At 37.0% G+C, this 13,932-nt stretch overlaps 1 protein-coding gene across 3 annotated transcripts in view; it reads right to left on the bottom strand.

Annotated features, from left to right (window-relative positions):
• LOC124153322 (putative fatty acyl-CoA reductase CG5065) overlaps positions 1–13,932 on the bottom strand; it is a 341,130-nt gene that overhangs the window by 15,506 nt on the left and 311,692 nt on the right. For all 3 annotated transcript variants that reach the window (XM_046526419.1, XM_046526420.1, XM_046526417.1), the window contains 6 exons: positions 9,551–9,799; positions 7,818–7,963; positions 6,569–6,678; positions 5,928–6,120; positions 1,695–1,934; positions 811–1,068 (listed from right to left, as the gene is read on the bottom strand). In XM_046526419.1, the coding sequence (XP_046382375.1) occupies positions 811–1,068; positions 1,695–1,934; positions 5,928–6,120; positions 6,569–6,678; positions 7,818–7,963; positions 9,551–9,799 (1,196 nt within the window). The remainder of the gene's footprint in view (positions 1–810; positions 1,069–1,694; positions 1,935–5,927; positions 6,121–6,568; positions 6,679–7,817; positions 7,964–9,550; positions 9,800–13,932) is intronic.

Here is a 13,932-nt window from a genome sequence, read left to right as displayed (position 1 = left end):
ATGATAAACAAACATGGTTGAAAGTTGTTGAGTCAAAGGTATGCAAGTCTGAGGAATTAATCATGTTCTTTGATTTTAATTTAAAATTGATTTACAGCTAATTCTATGAGATCATTTATTTTAATTGTTTGTGATTGTTATTTCAATAACATGTGGAAGTTTGCATGAATTCCAAGTAGTATTTTGCAATTATTTTAAGTGATTGCATGGGTAAGAATTTTAAGGGAAAATTGCTTTTTATCCCTCAACATTCCTCCCGAGCCATGGCCTTTCCTTCTAGGCAGACCATGCATAGCCAAATATCCCAGACTGAGTATCAAGGTTTGACTTTTATGAACTCGGACTCCAATCTCCTGCAGAAGGAAGAGGCAGTGTTGGTTGAGTGCCCCACACTTGGAAGTTAGGCCCTTGTTCCCATCTTAAAGTATTTGGTGGTACTTTATGGAATCACTGCATTGAAATTTGCACTTAGCTTTCTACCTGCCACACTTTGATTGTTTTTTATGGACCATGGTTTCCATAACATTTATTTCTGGCATTTTCAACATTTTGACCTAATGATGCTATTTCTCCCCTCTTCACTTTCACATTTACCTTGAAGGTTTGAACTATTGCTGAAACCTTCATTGGTAAAAGTAAATTAGTGTGGAAGGTATTAAGCAAAGTTTATTTTGATTTACCCTGTAGAGTTTTGTACAGCTAAATTGTATCTAAGATAACCTTAGATTCTTGCGTTAGGTTGACTTCATTATATTCATACCTTGAAACCAATTGATTGTCATTTTTCACGTCAACTCCCCATATACATACTTTTTCAGATGTCTTCGGGCTGCAGGGAATGTTGCTGGGTCTTCTTTAAGGATGAATCGCCGTGTTCCAAGGACATATTTCTCCAAATAATCCTCCCAATCTAAGGGCACAAGGTCAAAGTCAAATGTTTTTCTGTCTTGAGGGCTTAGTCGATCTAATAGTCTGCATACGTTGTCGTTGGCAAAGCGCCATTCATGCGTTGTGAAGAATTCAAGACAGGAAACTGCCCTCTGAAGTTTTTTCTGCACTCTCACCATTCTGAAATGAACAGTTTTGTCAGACAGCTTCCTCTTCTCTGTGTCATATATTTTTAGTAAGTTAATTGTGTGTACTGTCCTTTTTATTACACAATATGTGCTATAAGTGCATTGAGTATCTCTGCAAGATACTCAATGCAATTGGTACTAAAATATTGTAATGAATTAGGTTCTTACATTCACTCATTAGCTTTGTGCTTATTTTTATCGGTTTTAGATTAAAATTGTTATTTACCTGCTTCAACAGAGCGAGTGCTGCTGATATTATTTCCACAGAAATTATAAATTGTCAAAATCATTAATTAGAATGTTTATTCAATTCAAATAATACTGATTTCCACACGTGAATGCAAAATGGTCATACAGAGTGTAGAATATATTTCAGAGGAGACTCATGTGGCTGTAAGCTTTCATGCTCTGGGATTCATAGCCTCTTTAATGGAATGCCATGTTTGGTCATCCATTGCATAACCGACCATAAAAGTCAACCGGCTAGTTTAAAAGTGGAGATGCTCTCTTGTTGAATGTTACATATAAATACTGGAAGTTAAGTAATTCTCTATTTAATGATTTTTGTCTGATGAAAATATTCTTTACGATACCAAATTCTATGGAATGAAATCTTACATGGGCTTTTTCCCTGAAATAGTGGCAAGGAAGTCGACCAGGTAGGCTGGTGCAAGGTGGAAGGCCAAGATGCAAGCGTTGTTGACAAGACGGCTGCTTTTGAAGGACCCACCAGGGTACCAGAGGACATCATTGTAGGGATTTTTGAGCAGATAACGGTAACCAAGGTGCTCCACATCCCGCCATCGGATAGGATTGACACTTCCAGAGGTACAGTTGTACACGATAATGTTGTTTGGGCTGCATAGTGAACATAAAAGATCATCATTTCTAACTTAAGTTTTTCATATGGCACTCATGCATATTTTGAAATCATTGCTTACTTCCCCAACAGCACACATTTGGATATACATTATGTATTTATATTGTATTTTCACGGTCACATACATATGTATTTTTGTTATGTATTAAATGTGTAATACATACGTATTATTGAATGTATTTCCTTTGTATTCATACATATGTAAAAGTGGTACGTGTTACACGATAAATACATATGTATTTTTGAAATTTGAATACTTATGTAAATGTGGTCAAAAATACAAATGTAAATATCGTGTAACACTTGCTACTTTTACATATGTATGAATACAGAGGAAATACATATGTAAATGTGGTCAAAAATACACAAAATATACATTATGTATATTTTCTGTAATTTTTGAGAGGTGGATTTTCGTGGCGTCTTGTGAAATGTTCATAAACATTTTTTCCAGAAATAATATGTTCACTGCAAACGCCAGATTTCCTCATTTCAATGATCATTCACCCATTCGAATTTATACCCAGAAAGCTTAAAAATAAATCATATACTGATCGATGTGAGCAAGGGTAGTATGGCGACCATATTTATGTTAATTTGTAAATGCATGCGAAATACAGACGTATTACATATGTAAAATTCAGTTTCCATCCGGGAAATATACACATGGAAAATGGTTCACAATACATGAAAAATACAAAAAATAGGTCTTGCACAGAGCTGAAGTGAAAGCGAGGTTTAATTTTTTAAGCAATATTTTAAATTAACTGTTTAAACAAAAAAAATAAATTCTCAATTCTGTCGCAATAAGCTAGGGAAGTGAGTGGGAGTGATAATCTCGTTAACAGTTAAGCTCGGCATTTCGTTCGAGACTACGAGAACGTCGAGAACGTGCTGTAGGAGGAACTCCGGCTACTGATGTATAGTTAATTTTATATTTGTTTGTATTATTATACGTATATTGGAAGAATTGACAGTGTTTTAATCCTCGATAACCGGTGCGTGTGATTGGTGTGCTCAACCCGAAGCTATGTTTTGCTGGAAATGTGCTTCAATGCTTCAATCCCGCACGTTATTGCGATTCCTGCAAGCCAGCTCCAACAGTTTCCTGTCACTGGATAATTAAGGTAAGGTATGATTTATCTTTTATTATATTGTACGCCTACATAGACTACATTAATTATGTTATTTGAGTATATTTGGATACAACTAAATTGGCGCAATGTGTTGACCACATTGCGCCAATAGAGGTAATTATTTTGTTTATGTTTGGCTATTGTTTTCCTTTTTTGTTGAGTTATGTATCGAGGAGACTGGTCTATATTGAAGTTATATGGTAAAATGGGTAAAACATAGTAATGTCAATCTTGTACGTATAAATTAATAGATTATGCGTCTTATAGTAATTCCGTGCTTCGCGGCTGAAGTTACATTTTTTTCTTCTCTTAATTAAGAGCAGAAAAAATTGTTTAAAGGAATGTTTTCGTTCATGTGTAAGTTGTTTTATCGCTGTTTATTACCACAACCTACTGTATTGTAGTTCTTGCATTCCTAGTTATCCTATGCTTTAGTCATAACATCTTTGACCGTAGACTTATCAGCGTAGCCTTGTCACTAATAGATTCCTCGAGGTTCCGAGCCGTTTTGCCCACTACTTCTAATTATTTAACGAACAAGAAGTATTGTTCGTGTAATATCGGTTCCCTTAAAGCAAAGTGTAATATTTAAATAAAGAATAAAGTAAAGAATTCTTTCATCTTGAAATGCAGTCAATCAAGGTGCATTTCGTCATTATTATTAACACAAGATAAATATGTAATTTTCATGCAAAAGTTTGTCATTATATGTAAGAAAGAGGTGCGTATGGACCAAATTAATTAGTTATAATTTTATTTTCATGCTCTTTCGCGCATACCCAGGAGGCAACGATGTAAATAGCTTGGCCTGGACAAGAGGAGAATGGATTACGGAAAAAACGACGAAGCAAAGCCAGAAGACCATGTGGAATTGTTAATACCGAGGTAAGGTTTGAGGGAAAAATTTTTCAAATCCATAATGGAGAAAGCACAAAATCTTTCTTCATAATGGAGAGGTTTCTTAAAGTTAAGCCTGAAATTATCGGTTGTATGAAATTTATTTGTTTGAAAATTTGATATCACAAGTTTATATTTTTTCTGTGTGAATCATCCGCTACTAAATCATGGTACTAATATATTAGTATCATGTACTAAATAAGCATACCAATGGATACACTTTTTCCTAGTTAATTTATATTTAAAAGTAGTCATATGATCTTTTCTCATATTTCTCATTCTTTTTAAGAGAAAGGCTATTAATTTTGTAATATGAAGGCATATCCCCAAAACATATGATTTCTCAAAGGACAAGGTCAAATCTGCGCTAGCTGGGACCTCGGCATTATTGGTAAATGAAAAAATTTAAAACTTATGTCTGGAATCTAGCAGAGAAGCCAAACTTTCATTTGCATTCAGAATACAGAATTAGTACTAAAATTACAGACTTCACAGAATACTGACTGCCTATATGAATTGAAAAAAAATAAAATTGAAAGGCCTTGAGCTCCTATTCAGATCTTACAAAAAGATATATTTTTGCATGAATTTTAAACTTGACTTCTTCTTTTCTCCTTTCAGGAAGTGGCTAATGGTGCAGAGTTGGTTTCCTGAATCCAGGTTTCTTCTGGTGCAATGGGTTACAACGCTTGTTCCGTGCTAATATTTTTTTCTACTTTCCAACTCAAGCCATTGTTTGTACTTGATTTATCTTTGTGCCATTTTTTTAAACTAAGTTTCACCTACTGTTTGCTGGCCCTTAATGCTTGTTAGCAATATTCATGGCTACACTTGTTCTTTGTGTGTGTTATTTTATTTTTCTCTTCGAGTAAATGTTTTATTATCTGTATGTTCTGGTTTCCTTATATTTATTCATCCGTTTGATCCATATTGATATTAAGTGGATGTGGGTCAGAAAATCAATATGTATAATTCGTGCATGAGGGCCTGCAGATACATATGTATATTACATGTAAGGATATTCAGATTTCCAATTTGTAATACGCATGTATACATACATCCTGAGGGACTTTTGAGCCACTTTTACGTGAAATATACAGACGTAATACGATTGTATTCCATCGTATACATATGTATAATTCATGTATGGGTATTCAGATTTCCAATTTGTAATACGCACGTATACATACATCCATAGGGACTTTTGAACCACTTTTACGTGAAATATACCGATGTAATACGATCGTATTCCATCTTATACATATGTATTTGGTCACGTATTTTTTGTGTATTATTGATGTTATACAGATGTAATACAAATTCCGTGTTATCTGGGTTATAAGTAAAGTTATACCTTGTTTTTATATTTTGTTATACCTTGAGAGAGTATACTCTCTCAAGGTATTGCAAAACATGAATTCATTCTTAATAATGTCATTAACCTTATTCCTATAGAGATTCAATTTTATGCAAAACATATTGTAAGAAAATCTTTGTCTTTCTGAAGTTCGCTAGCATTTTATAATAACTTTTTAAAAGCATTGGCATATAAACCAATCAAATGTTGCTTTTATAATGGACTAAATTTTCTGGCTATATAACTTTTGTTTCATCAATGAGCAGTTGCCATCAAGTTCATTTATGCTCTTTGGGTTGGGAAATAATGCAATCACTTAAGCCCATATAATCAAAGTACATATCTACACTTAATTAAAATACTATAGTTAAGAATTGACATAAGTTATCATTTTATGAACATTATTCACTGTGTGATTAATGCCAAATTTCATTACTGAGTAACAAATTAGGCATGCCTTTTTCTGTTGTTATACAATTATTTTACATCTTACTGTAAAGTAAATTTGTACTTTTAAATAGTCATTATAGCTGGAGTTGTTGTGTATGTTGTAATTGACAAGTGATTTGGATGCAACATACCGTGCTGTTGCAGTGTGCCATGCCACTGAGATCATAAGATTGATGGCAATGTCAACAGGCACAAGATCTGCCACAAGGTCTCGGTGACACAGTATCGTTCTCAAAACACCTTTCCCTGCTCCAGCAATCATTCCAGTTGGGCCGTTGAGGTTATCCACCCAGCCCGGGATTGGCTCTTTCCAAGCTGCTGTCACTGATGTTGGGAAATTCACAAACATTATAGTCATTGTAGCCAGTTTTAATCATTGGATATGATTATCAAATGAACACTAGGTACCTTTAGATTAAGACTAGTGTATTTTTTTGGCTTTAGCCCCTTGAAAGGTTGTTTTGTTGACCATTTATTATTTCATAACAGAAAATAGTTATCAAATCAATTTTGCATATTTTAAAATTCTTATACTTGCCTTGCCGATTTTTTTGTTTTACCATTAGGTGCTAGAGGATCTTGTGCACTCTAGGCTTTGTTTATTTAATTTTGGAGAGTTAATCATAATTATTCTTTACGTGTAACTCTTGCGCACAAAATTAGCTTATTTCCAAAAATTATGCATGGTCCCGAAATCATATGGATATCAGTATTCAACTCCAAATTGTGTTTTTCATTCAATTTACAATTCATTCATATTTTATCATCTCACCTATAGAGGGCCTGACAATGGCCACTGGTAAACTGCCACTTTGCTCAACAAGAACATGCTCTGCTAGTGCCTTGGTGAACGTGTATGTATTTGGCCGGTTTCCTATGAGCCTATTAAATGATTTGAAATTCATCTTTACATTCATTTATACACACCAAAAATAAATCCTGAATCACGCAGTCATTTTTTCTGCCTGATAAGTCTTTTTCTGATTGAATTTCTGAGTGATAGCTTTTCCAAAAAAGTGATCGCTCAACCCATCATCAACACCAACACCAACCCTCTGAATCACACTGTAGTCATTTTGACTCTCCTCTTTTGCATTACTTTTTCTGTAGTGATAACTATTCTTAAAGGTGTCATTCCATCAAAAGCCAAATGTGGTGTTACAAAAGCCATTAGCGACCATGTGTTCTGCTTGGTGGAACAGTAGTGCTAGCGATGGTTTCAGAAAAATGGACTGATGGCTGATTGATGGGATTGCAATGCTTGGAGCCTCCACGGAATCGAAAATGATCAGCTTTTTACTGCCAATGTTAGAGTGACCACTGTAGCCATCACTTGGAAGAAATGGAAAAAAAATGATTGATTGATTCAGGGTTTAGAATAGAGCTATGATATTTTTATTGATGCAATCAGGAGTAACAGTTACAGTGTTATAATTAGGTATTTTTGCATTTGAAATGATATTATTTCCAGAAGATGTTACTTTAAATTATTTCTTGTTTTATCAAGGGTTGCACTTTCTCAGGAGTAATTCTTTTTTAATTGGTAAACATGCAATATAATTGCTTTTCATCACATTATTGTTTTATAAATAAAGGGAAGTGATTGAAGCATTTTAAATGTTTAGCTTCTCAAATTCAAGTACTTTCTCAGGCAAACCACATTCTTATTTAGTAAGGTAGCTTGAAATGCAGCAATTTCCTGTTACAGTCATGCTTTATTTTTTGCACTGGTCAGTGGCGGATCCAGAGAGGGGAAGGGGGGGGGGGGGGGTTGTATTAGTAACTGTAGTATAATAATACCCCCCTAGGCTATTCAATTCAATTTACACTAGATGAAATGGTAATTTTATTCGGACCCCCACTACTGCTGGGAGATAACTCCCACTCAGCGCCCCCCTTGTCCCTATCCTGGATCCGGTGCTGGTGCAGGAGATGCTTTCTGATTTAGTTTGCATGCCTTGATGTTGGATAATGCAGACACACGGATGTGGTCACAGAGGCTCTGTGGTGGTGGGACTCACTTTGGTGTTATACTGTCCAGAAGGTCCTCGTCCATCCACTCGACGCATTGAATGATCTTCTCAGGGTCTGCAGGGGGTGGGTACACCAGCTCACTCACATCTTCGCGATTGCAGTTGCAGTACGCTGTGGAAACATGCACTAAAGCCTGCCATGGAGAAAGTAAGCGAAAAATTTTGTGCATATAAAAATTAATCATTTGAAAATGACATTTTTAGTATCTTTTATTATTTTATCATAGAATTATGGTAAATACTTTAAAATTCATGGATATCATTTGACTGAGTGTGTGTGTGCAGTTCTGGGAAAAATTCAAATGAAATGATATTTCTTGTCGTTTAACTTTGTATGATACCATTTGTGAGTGTATCATAAATAAATGGTCACTGCTCACAACAAATATATTTGCAACTGGTCATTGAAAGCATTCATAGAGTACCCAAGTTTGCACAGGGCCAATGTAAGCAGAGCAACACAGTTTTTGAAATTTCTTGTCTCTTCCTTTGTTTTCTTCTGCTTCTGGTGTATCTTTAACATCTCTCATTTGGTGACAAGATTGGACTTAATGATGGAATTCCTTTTCCTCTCTTCACTTCCATTTGAGGTCATTCTGTGAATGCATTTCATTCACTCCACATCGTACCCGTTAGCATACCAAGCAGAGTGTTGTCTTTCCTCAACATTCATCTCTACAGCTACAAACAGCCCAGACAGCACATTTGTGGTAATACATTTGTATTACAATTGTAATACAGTGTCAAATGTCCTCTATTACAATCGTATTACAATTGTAATACAGTGTCAAATGTCCTCTATTACAATCGTATTACAAATTCCCTTGTATTTTGCCTTTGTATTACAACTGTATTACAAATCATCTGTATACAAGACGTTTGAATACAACTGTAATACAGTTGTATTACAAAAATCGGTACAATTTGTAAGGTTACAGAAGATTTACCATTTGTATACAAATGGTTGTGCTATCTGGGAGTAAGCAACTCTGTCCCTCATGACATTGACTGACTCTTTTATGCTGATCAGGTCTGGATGAGCTAATGCATGCTGTTAGTTGATGTTGGGCATAATTGATTTGATGTTGCAGTGGGTTTATCCATGCTTTAGGGTTCATTGTCTCAATTTGAAACACTTTGCAGAAGTTTTGGGTGAAGCAGATAATATTGCATTGGGTTTGATGGATAATGTTTGATTGGGCTGAGTAAGGAGAGGATTTTTTTGTGATAGGTTACATTGTGGGTAGGAGAAACTAATCATAGATAACATTTTAATTTGTTATTATCCCTTAGAATGGGTTTTATATTATTAGCACAGATTTCTCTTCATCGGTCAGTTTCTGAGGTTTGAGATTTTTGCCATGTCTCAGGTCACAAAATTCAACCGCAAAGCATTTTCATGCTCAAAAATGGGTTATTCTGGGCCTAATTAAGCTAAAGATGATTAGGTACTTTTGTTTTTTAATATTAATGGCCAATGGCCAAATACCAGTCAATTCTTGACTGCCAGAAATATAAGTCATGTAATTTAATCTTGTGATGTCTATTTGTAAATTTAAATCTACCAAAATAAATAAATACTTGATAAAGTTCTGTCTCCACCACCAAATATTGTATCATTTAACTGTAAGACTGTCTTTGTCTCCTGGCTTGTCTAACGAAAGGAAATTTGTTTGCACAACTAATCATAGATGACACTTTAATTTGTTATAATCCCTTACCTCCAATTTGGCCATTTTGTGGCATAGTTGGACCAGCCTTTTTGTCCCAACGATATTCATTGCCACTGACAATTTTAGTGCCTCATCGAACTTAACTGTGGCTGCTGAATGGAAGACAATGGATACGGTTTCCACGAGAAGACGGCGGTCAGCTGCACTTATTCCGAGCTCCGGCAGTGTGATATCCCCACAGATTGGCACCAATTTCCGAAGGGCCTCAGGGGAATCTTTTCGGAGGATATCAAAAACCTGCAAAGAAAAACTAATGATTATTGGTCAGGAATTAGAAATCGATTATTATCAGATAATATTGTGAAATTGGGGACCATTCATTTTGATGAAATTTTAAAGCTTTGTCTTAGGATATTAATATGTTTGAAACCCAAAAATGCTGATATTCTTGAAATCTCAATTGGTTTAAAATGCCATGTGAACTGTGGCAATTATCATTTGGTTTTGATTTTTAATCAACATTTCCTCCTGCAATTTGTGATAAAACTGTTACAATGGAGGTGAATGATCATGTGCACCGACACAGGTAGGTACTTTGTCTGTGGAGGAGGGTTGATATATCTGCTGAGAGATGGCACTCAACATGTGTGCACCTTGCCAGGGAGTTTGTTGAAAGTTTTCTTAAGCACTGGCTGAGCATGCCACGGCTTTCATGGGGTTGGCTACCGTGCGTTTTGTTCATTCTGGTTCATCGTACGAAGGGTTGCTAAGATCGAGGCATCATCAGCTCTTTATGATTCATTCCAGCGAATTCGGTTTTAACTTACACCAGAAATCAAAAGCTGCATTAAAACCCTCATAAGATAGAATTTGAATAGGTGTTAAATTCTACTGCCGCAATATATTCTCGCGATCTGGATTTATTAGGTAATATTGGTATCATATTGAGTGCCCCGACCACGTGACTTTGAGTGGCTGATTTTTTTGGGACCTCCCCTCCTGCTGTTAACAATTGTGCTGCTCGCATGACTCCAAATAGCTCTGCAATAGGTTTTATTATGCATGACTAAATTCTTCATTGGCAAGAAGTGTTTGCCTTTACCCCGACTGACCGATAAATTTTTGGTGCATTTGTTTCCCTATCGACATCATATTCATAATCCTGAAGTTGATAGGAAATAGGTAGTTACTGTTTTTAAATGAGCAGTTTTCACGTTTAACCACTGCAAAGACATTGGCCTCCAGTTTCTCTTGCGACCTGTTTAGTTATCCCCTCACCTTCATTCTGACAATTTAAAGCATTCTACTTCCGTTGTTGTGCCAAATGTCTTTCAAAGTGGAGGTTTATCTGGTTTGTTCTCAAGGGCGTACCCTGGATCAAAAATAGGGGGGGGGGGTAAACCATGGTTGTTCAAGTTTTAGGTGAGATTTACGCATGGAAAAGGTGAATGAAATCAACATTTTAAGGAAACTGTAACAGCTCATTATTAGTTTTTAAAATTATATATGCTTGGAAAAATATTATTTTCTTTAATGACATTTGCGATTTTTGCTTCTGGGGGGTAGCCAGGGGTGCCGACTTACAAAAAATATTGGGGGGGCCCAAAGCGGGTACCTTGCCCCATGACATTTTATAAGTGGTGAGTTTTAAGTTTTTAAAGCATTTTAGAAGAGTCATATGATCAAAATTATAACCATGATAACACGAATCTCGATATCTGGGCACTCCGAGGAAAATCGTCAAGCCTGACATATTTTTTCCTCACACCCATTAGAATTTTTGAGGAGGCTCGGGCCCCCTCAGGCCCCATGGAGTCGGCGCCACTGGGGGTAGCTGCCCCCTCCTGCCCCTTGCTGGGTACGCCCATGTTTGTGCTAATTTATTCAGGAAAGCAGGCAGTTGAATTGTGAAGGAAATCTTTGCCCTTAGAGATTTAATGTTTCCATCGAAATAGTTAGGTAAGTATTAAAGTACCTACATGATTCGGTAGCACGTAGCCCTGCGATTCGGATGCCCCGAAGCAGGGGCGGATCCAGGATTTTTTTCTGGGAGGGGCACAAGCAAGGCCGTATCCAGGATTTTGTTCTGGGTGGGGCGCAAGGATACCTCGTAATACAAAACGAACGCAATGATAATGGGACCGTATTAAAAATCTTGCATATTTTTGAGGGTCTGGGGGGGGCACGTGCCCCCGTGCCCCCCCCCCTGGATCCGCCTATGCCCCGAAGGCGCGGCAATAGCATTCATTTATTTACAGTTCCCATTTCAAGTGTCTAGGAATTTCACTTTGGATGCTCATGGCTTTTGATTTTTTTTTTGCAGTTTGCTCAAGGTTTAAAAGTAAGTAAGTTTCGTCTCCACTGACGTCCCGTCGCTTCCACCAATTTCTGCACGTAATATTGGCAAACAGGTACCTATGTAACTTTCTTCCGGTTATGCGTGACTCAGATTTCACCGCACCGTCACCATGGTCGCAATGAGGTTAGTTCGTCGCCGTGACGTCACGCGCTGCAATGGAGCCGTACAACTTCCTACTCCGCTGATTCTACAGTGACTGCGATTGCCGTGAGCTATGGTTTCTACCTCCTCGTGGAGAGCATTTCGTAGTTTTTGAAATTACCATCGCTCTGCAGGACGAAGTAAATAGGTGGCGGAGGATTTTAGAGTGGATGGTTTGGATTTGTTTTGAATGCGCACACACCCAGATACCTAAACAGTGTGGCAAACCCTTTAAGATTGTCATGCAGCCCCATTTCTCATACAAACTATAAGTTATGTTAAGCTCCTCTCTTCCTGAGGCTCCTTCCTAAGGATTCATAAAATATCCCTTGGAAAGCCTTAAAATTTTGAATCGTTTATCTTAAAATTCCGCAATTTATTAATCTCGCAACTACCGCTTATCCTGGTGGGTATTCCATACCCCCACAAACCCCGGTATTAGTTGCAACGATCGCAATGACGATGAGCTCATATTATGAGAGTAGGATCCAGACATATCGTGAGAAAAACTCCCGTAGTGTATTAAGCCCTGTCGGCACAGCAGAAATTATTTACATAAATGGAAGGAAAAAATGGAGAAAATATATCTCTAGAGAAATTACAAAGTAGGAATTTCCCTATCTTTTCTGTTCGCAGAGAGCCCACAAGATTATTTACGGCTCTAGCGCTAATAATGCAGTGAATTTACTTGTAAATCATATTCAAAAGGCTGACGCAGATGGAAATCCATTTTATGTTTTAGTTCCACCATTCATAAAACAATTATAGTATACAATCAACCATTTTAAATTCTCGAAGTGGATCCAGCCGGCACAGCAGAAATTCTTCACATAAGTGGAAGGGAAAAAATGGAAGAACTTTCACCGTGGTATGCAAACATATATTTTTATATAATTTTGGGGCTCTTGATTATATCTGAAATATATGCAAGTTCCCTATTGCTGTACATATCTTGTTTTTAATCTCAAGTATGAGAAGGTCGTTTGCCTGTCAAACCCTTGTGGCCCTCCCCCCCTGAAAAAAATCCAGGTTCCACCCTTGGTGAACTTCATATTTGGTGTTATTTATAATATATCAATCTCTAGTAGATGTCTGTGTTGACGGTCGCTTTGTGTGTTTATCATGTTCAACTCAATGTTCTTCTTTTGGTGCACCGCAGTGGGAGAAGAGAAGCAATTTCTTGTCGAGTTTTCTTGCGGAAGCAAATAAATATTCATTTGTTTTTTTCAGATATAATCTGCAGTGTGAATGTGCTTCATGATTCTCTGGTACCCTGTAATTTTTCAGCATGTTGATTGGGCGCACCCTAGTCCACATGGAATGCTAAAGTGCGATTCATTTCGCCTGACCTCTGGCAACCATCACTTTCCCTCGCCTCCATTCCACGCTTTCTTATGTTGCTTCCACTCACTCGCCGAGATCTTCACGTCGTGCATCATCACATCGAAATGTTTATTTGAGAATCATCTTCTCCGTTCCAAATCCATTTCTCTCTCTATCTCAGCCGAACGATTTTTATCGAATACCGTCGGCATAATTCATTTATTATGAGAAAGCATAAGAATCAAAGATCTATTTATATATGTACTGGTAAGGTGAGGTGGGGTAAGTGCGACTGCGGGGTAAGTGCGACCCCCCTTCAGGAAAATCGTATTTCCGTTCTCGAAGCAGGTGGCGGTCGTGCAACATATTCTACACATAGTAATGAAACCAGAGCCAACGACTTTGTAATGCTTATCCCTTAATTTCTCGTTCCACATGCTTAGGAAATATAACCGTCCGTTCATCTCGTAGTCTTAGTTGGTTGTGAGGAGAGGCTATACCGCAGTTCCCTCTGAATCAACGTATCGGAGGTGTTAGGTAAGAACTATATCTTGTTTTCTCTTCTTCATGGATTGGTTTTCCTTGCTTTACTTTAAATTTAGGAACT

This window comes from Ischnura elegans, chromosome 2 (genome assembly GCF_921293095.1).
Source record: "Ischnura elegans chromosome 2, ioIscEleg1.1, whole genome shotgun sequence".
In the NCBI taxonomy this organism is placed as follows: domain Eukaryota; kingdom Metazoa; phylum Arthropoda; class Insecta; order Odonata; family Coenagrionidae; genus Ischnura; species Ischnura elegans.
The sequence above is the reverse complement of the archived record's forward strand: the minus strand, read 5'-3'. Positions and strand labels throughout refer to the sequence as shown.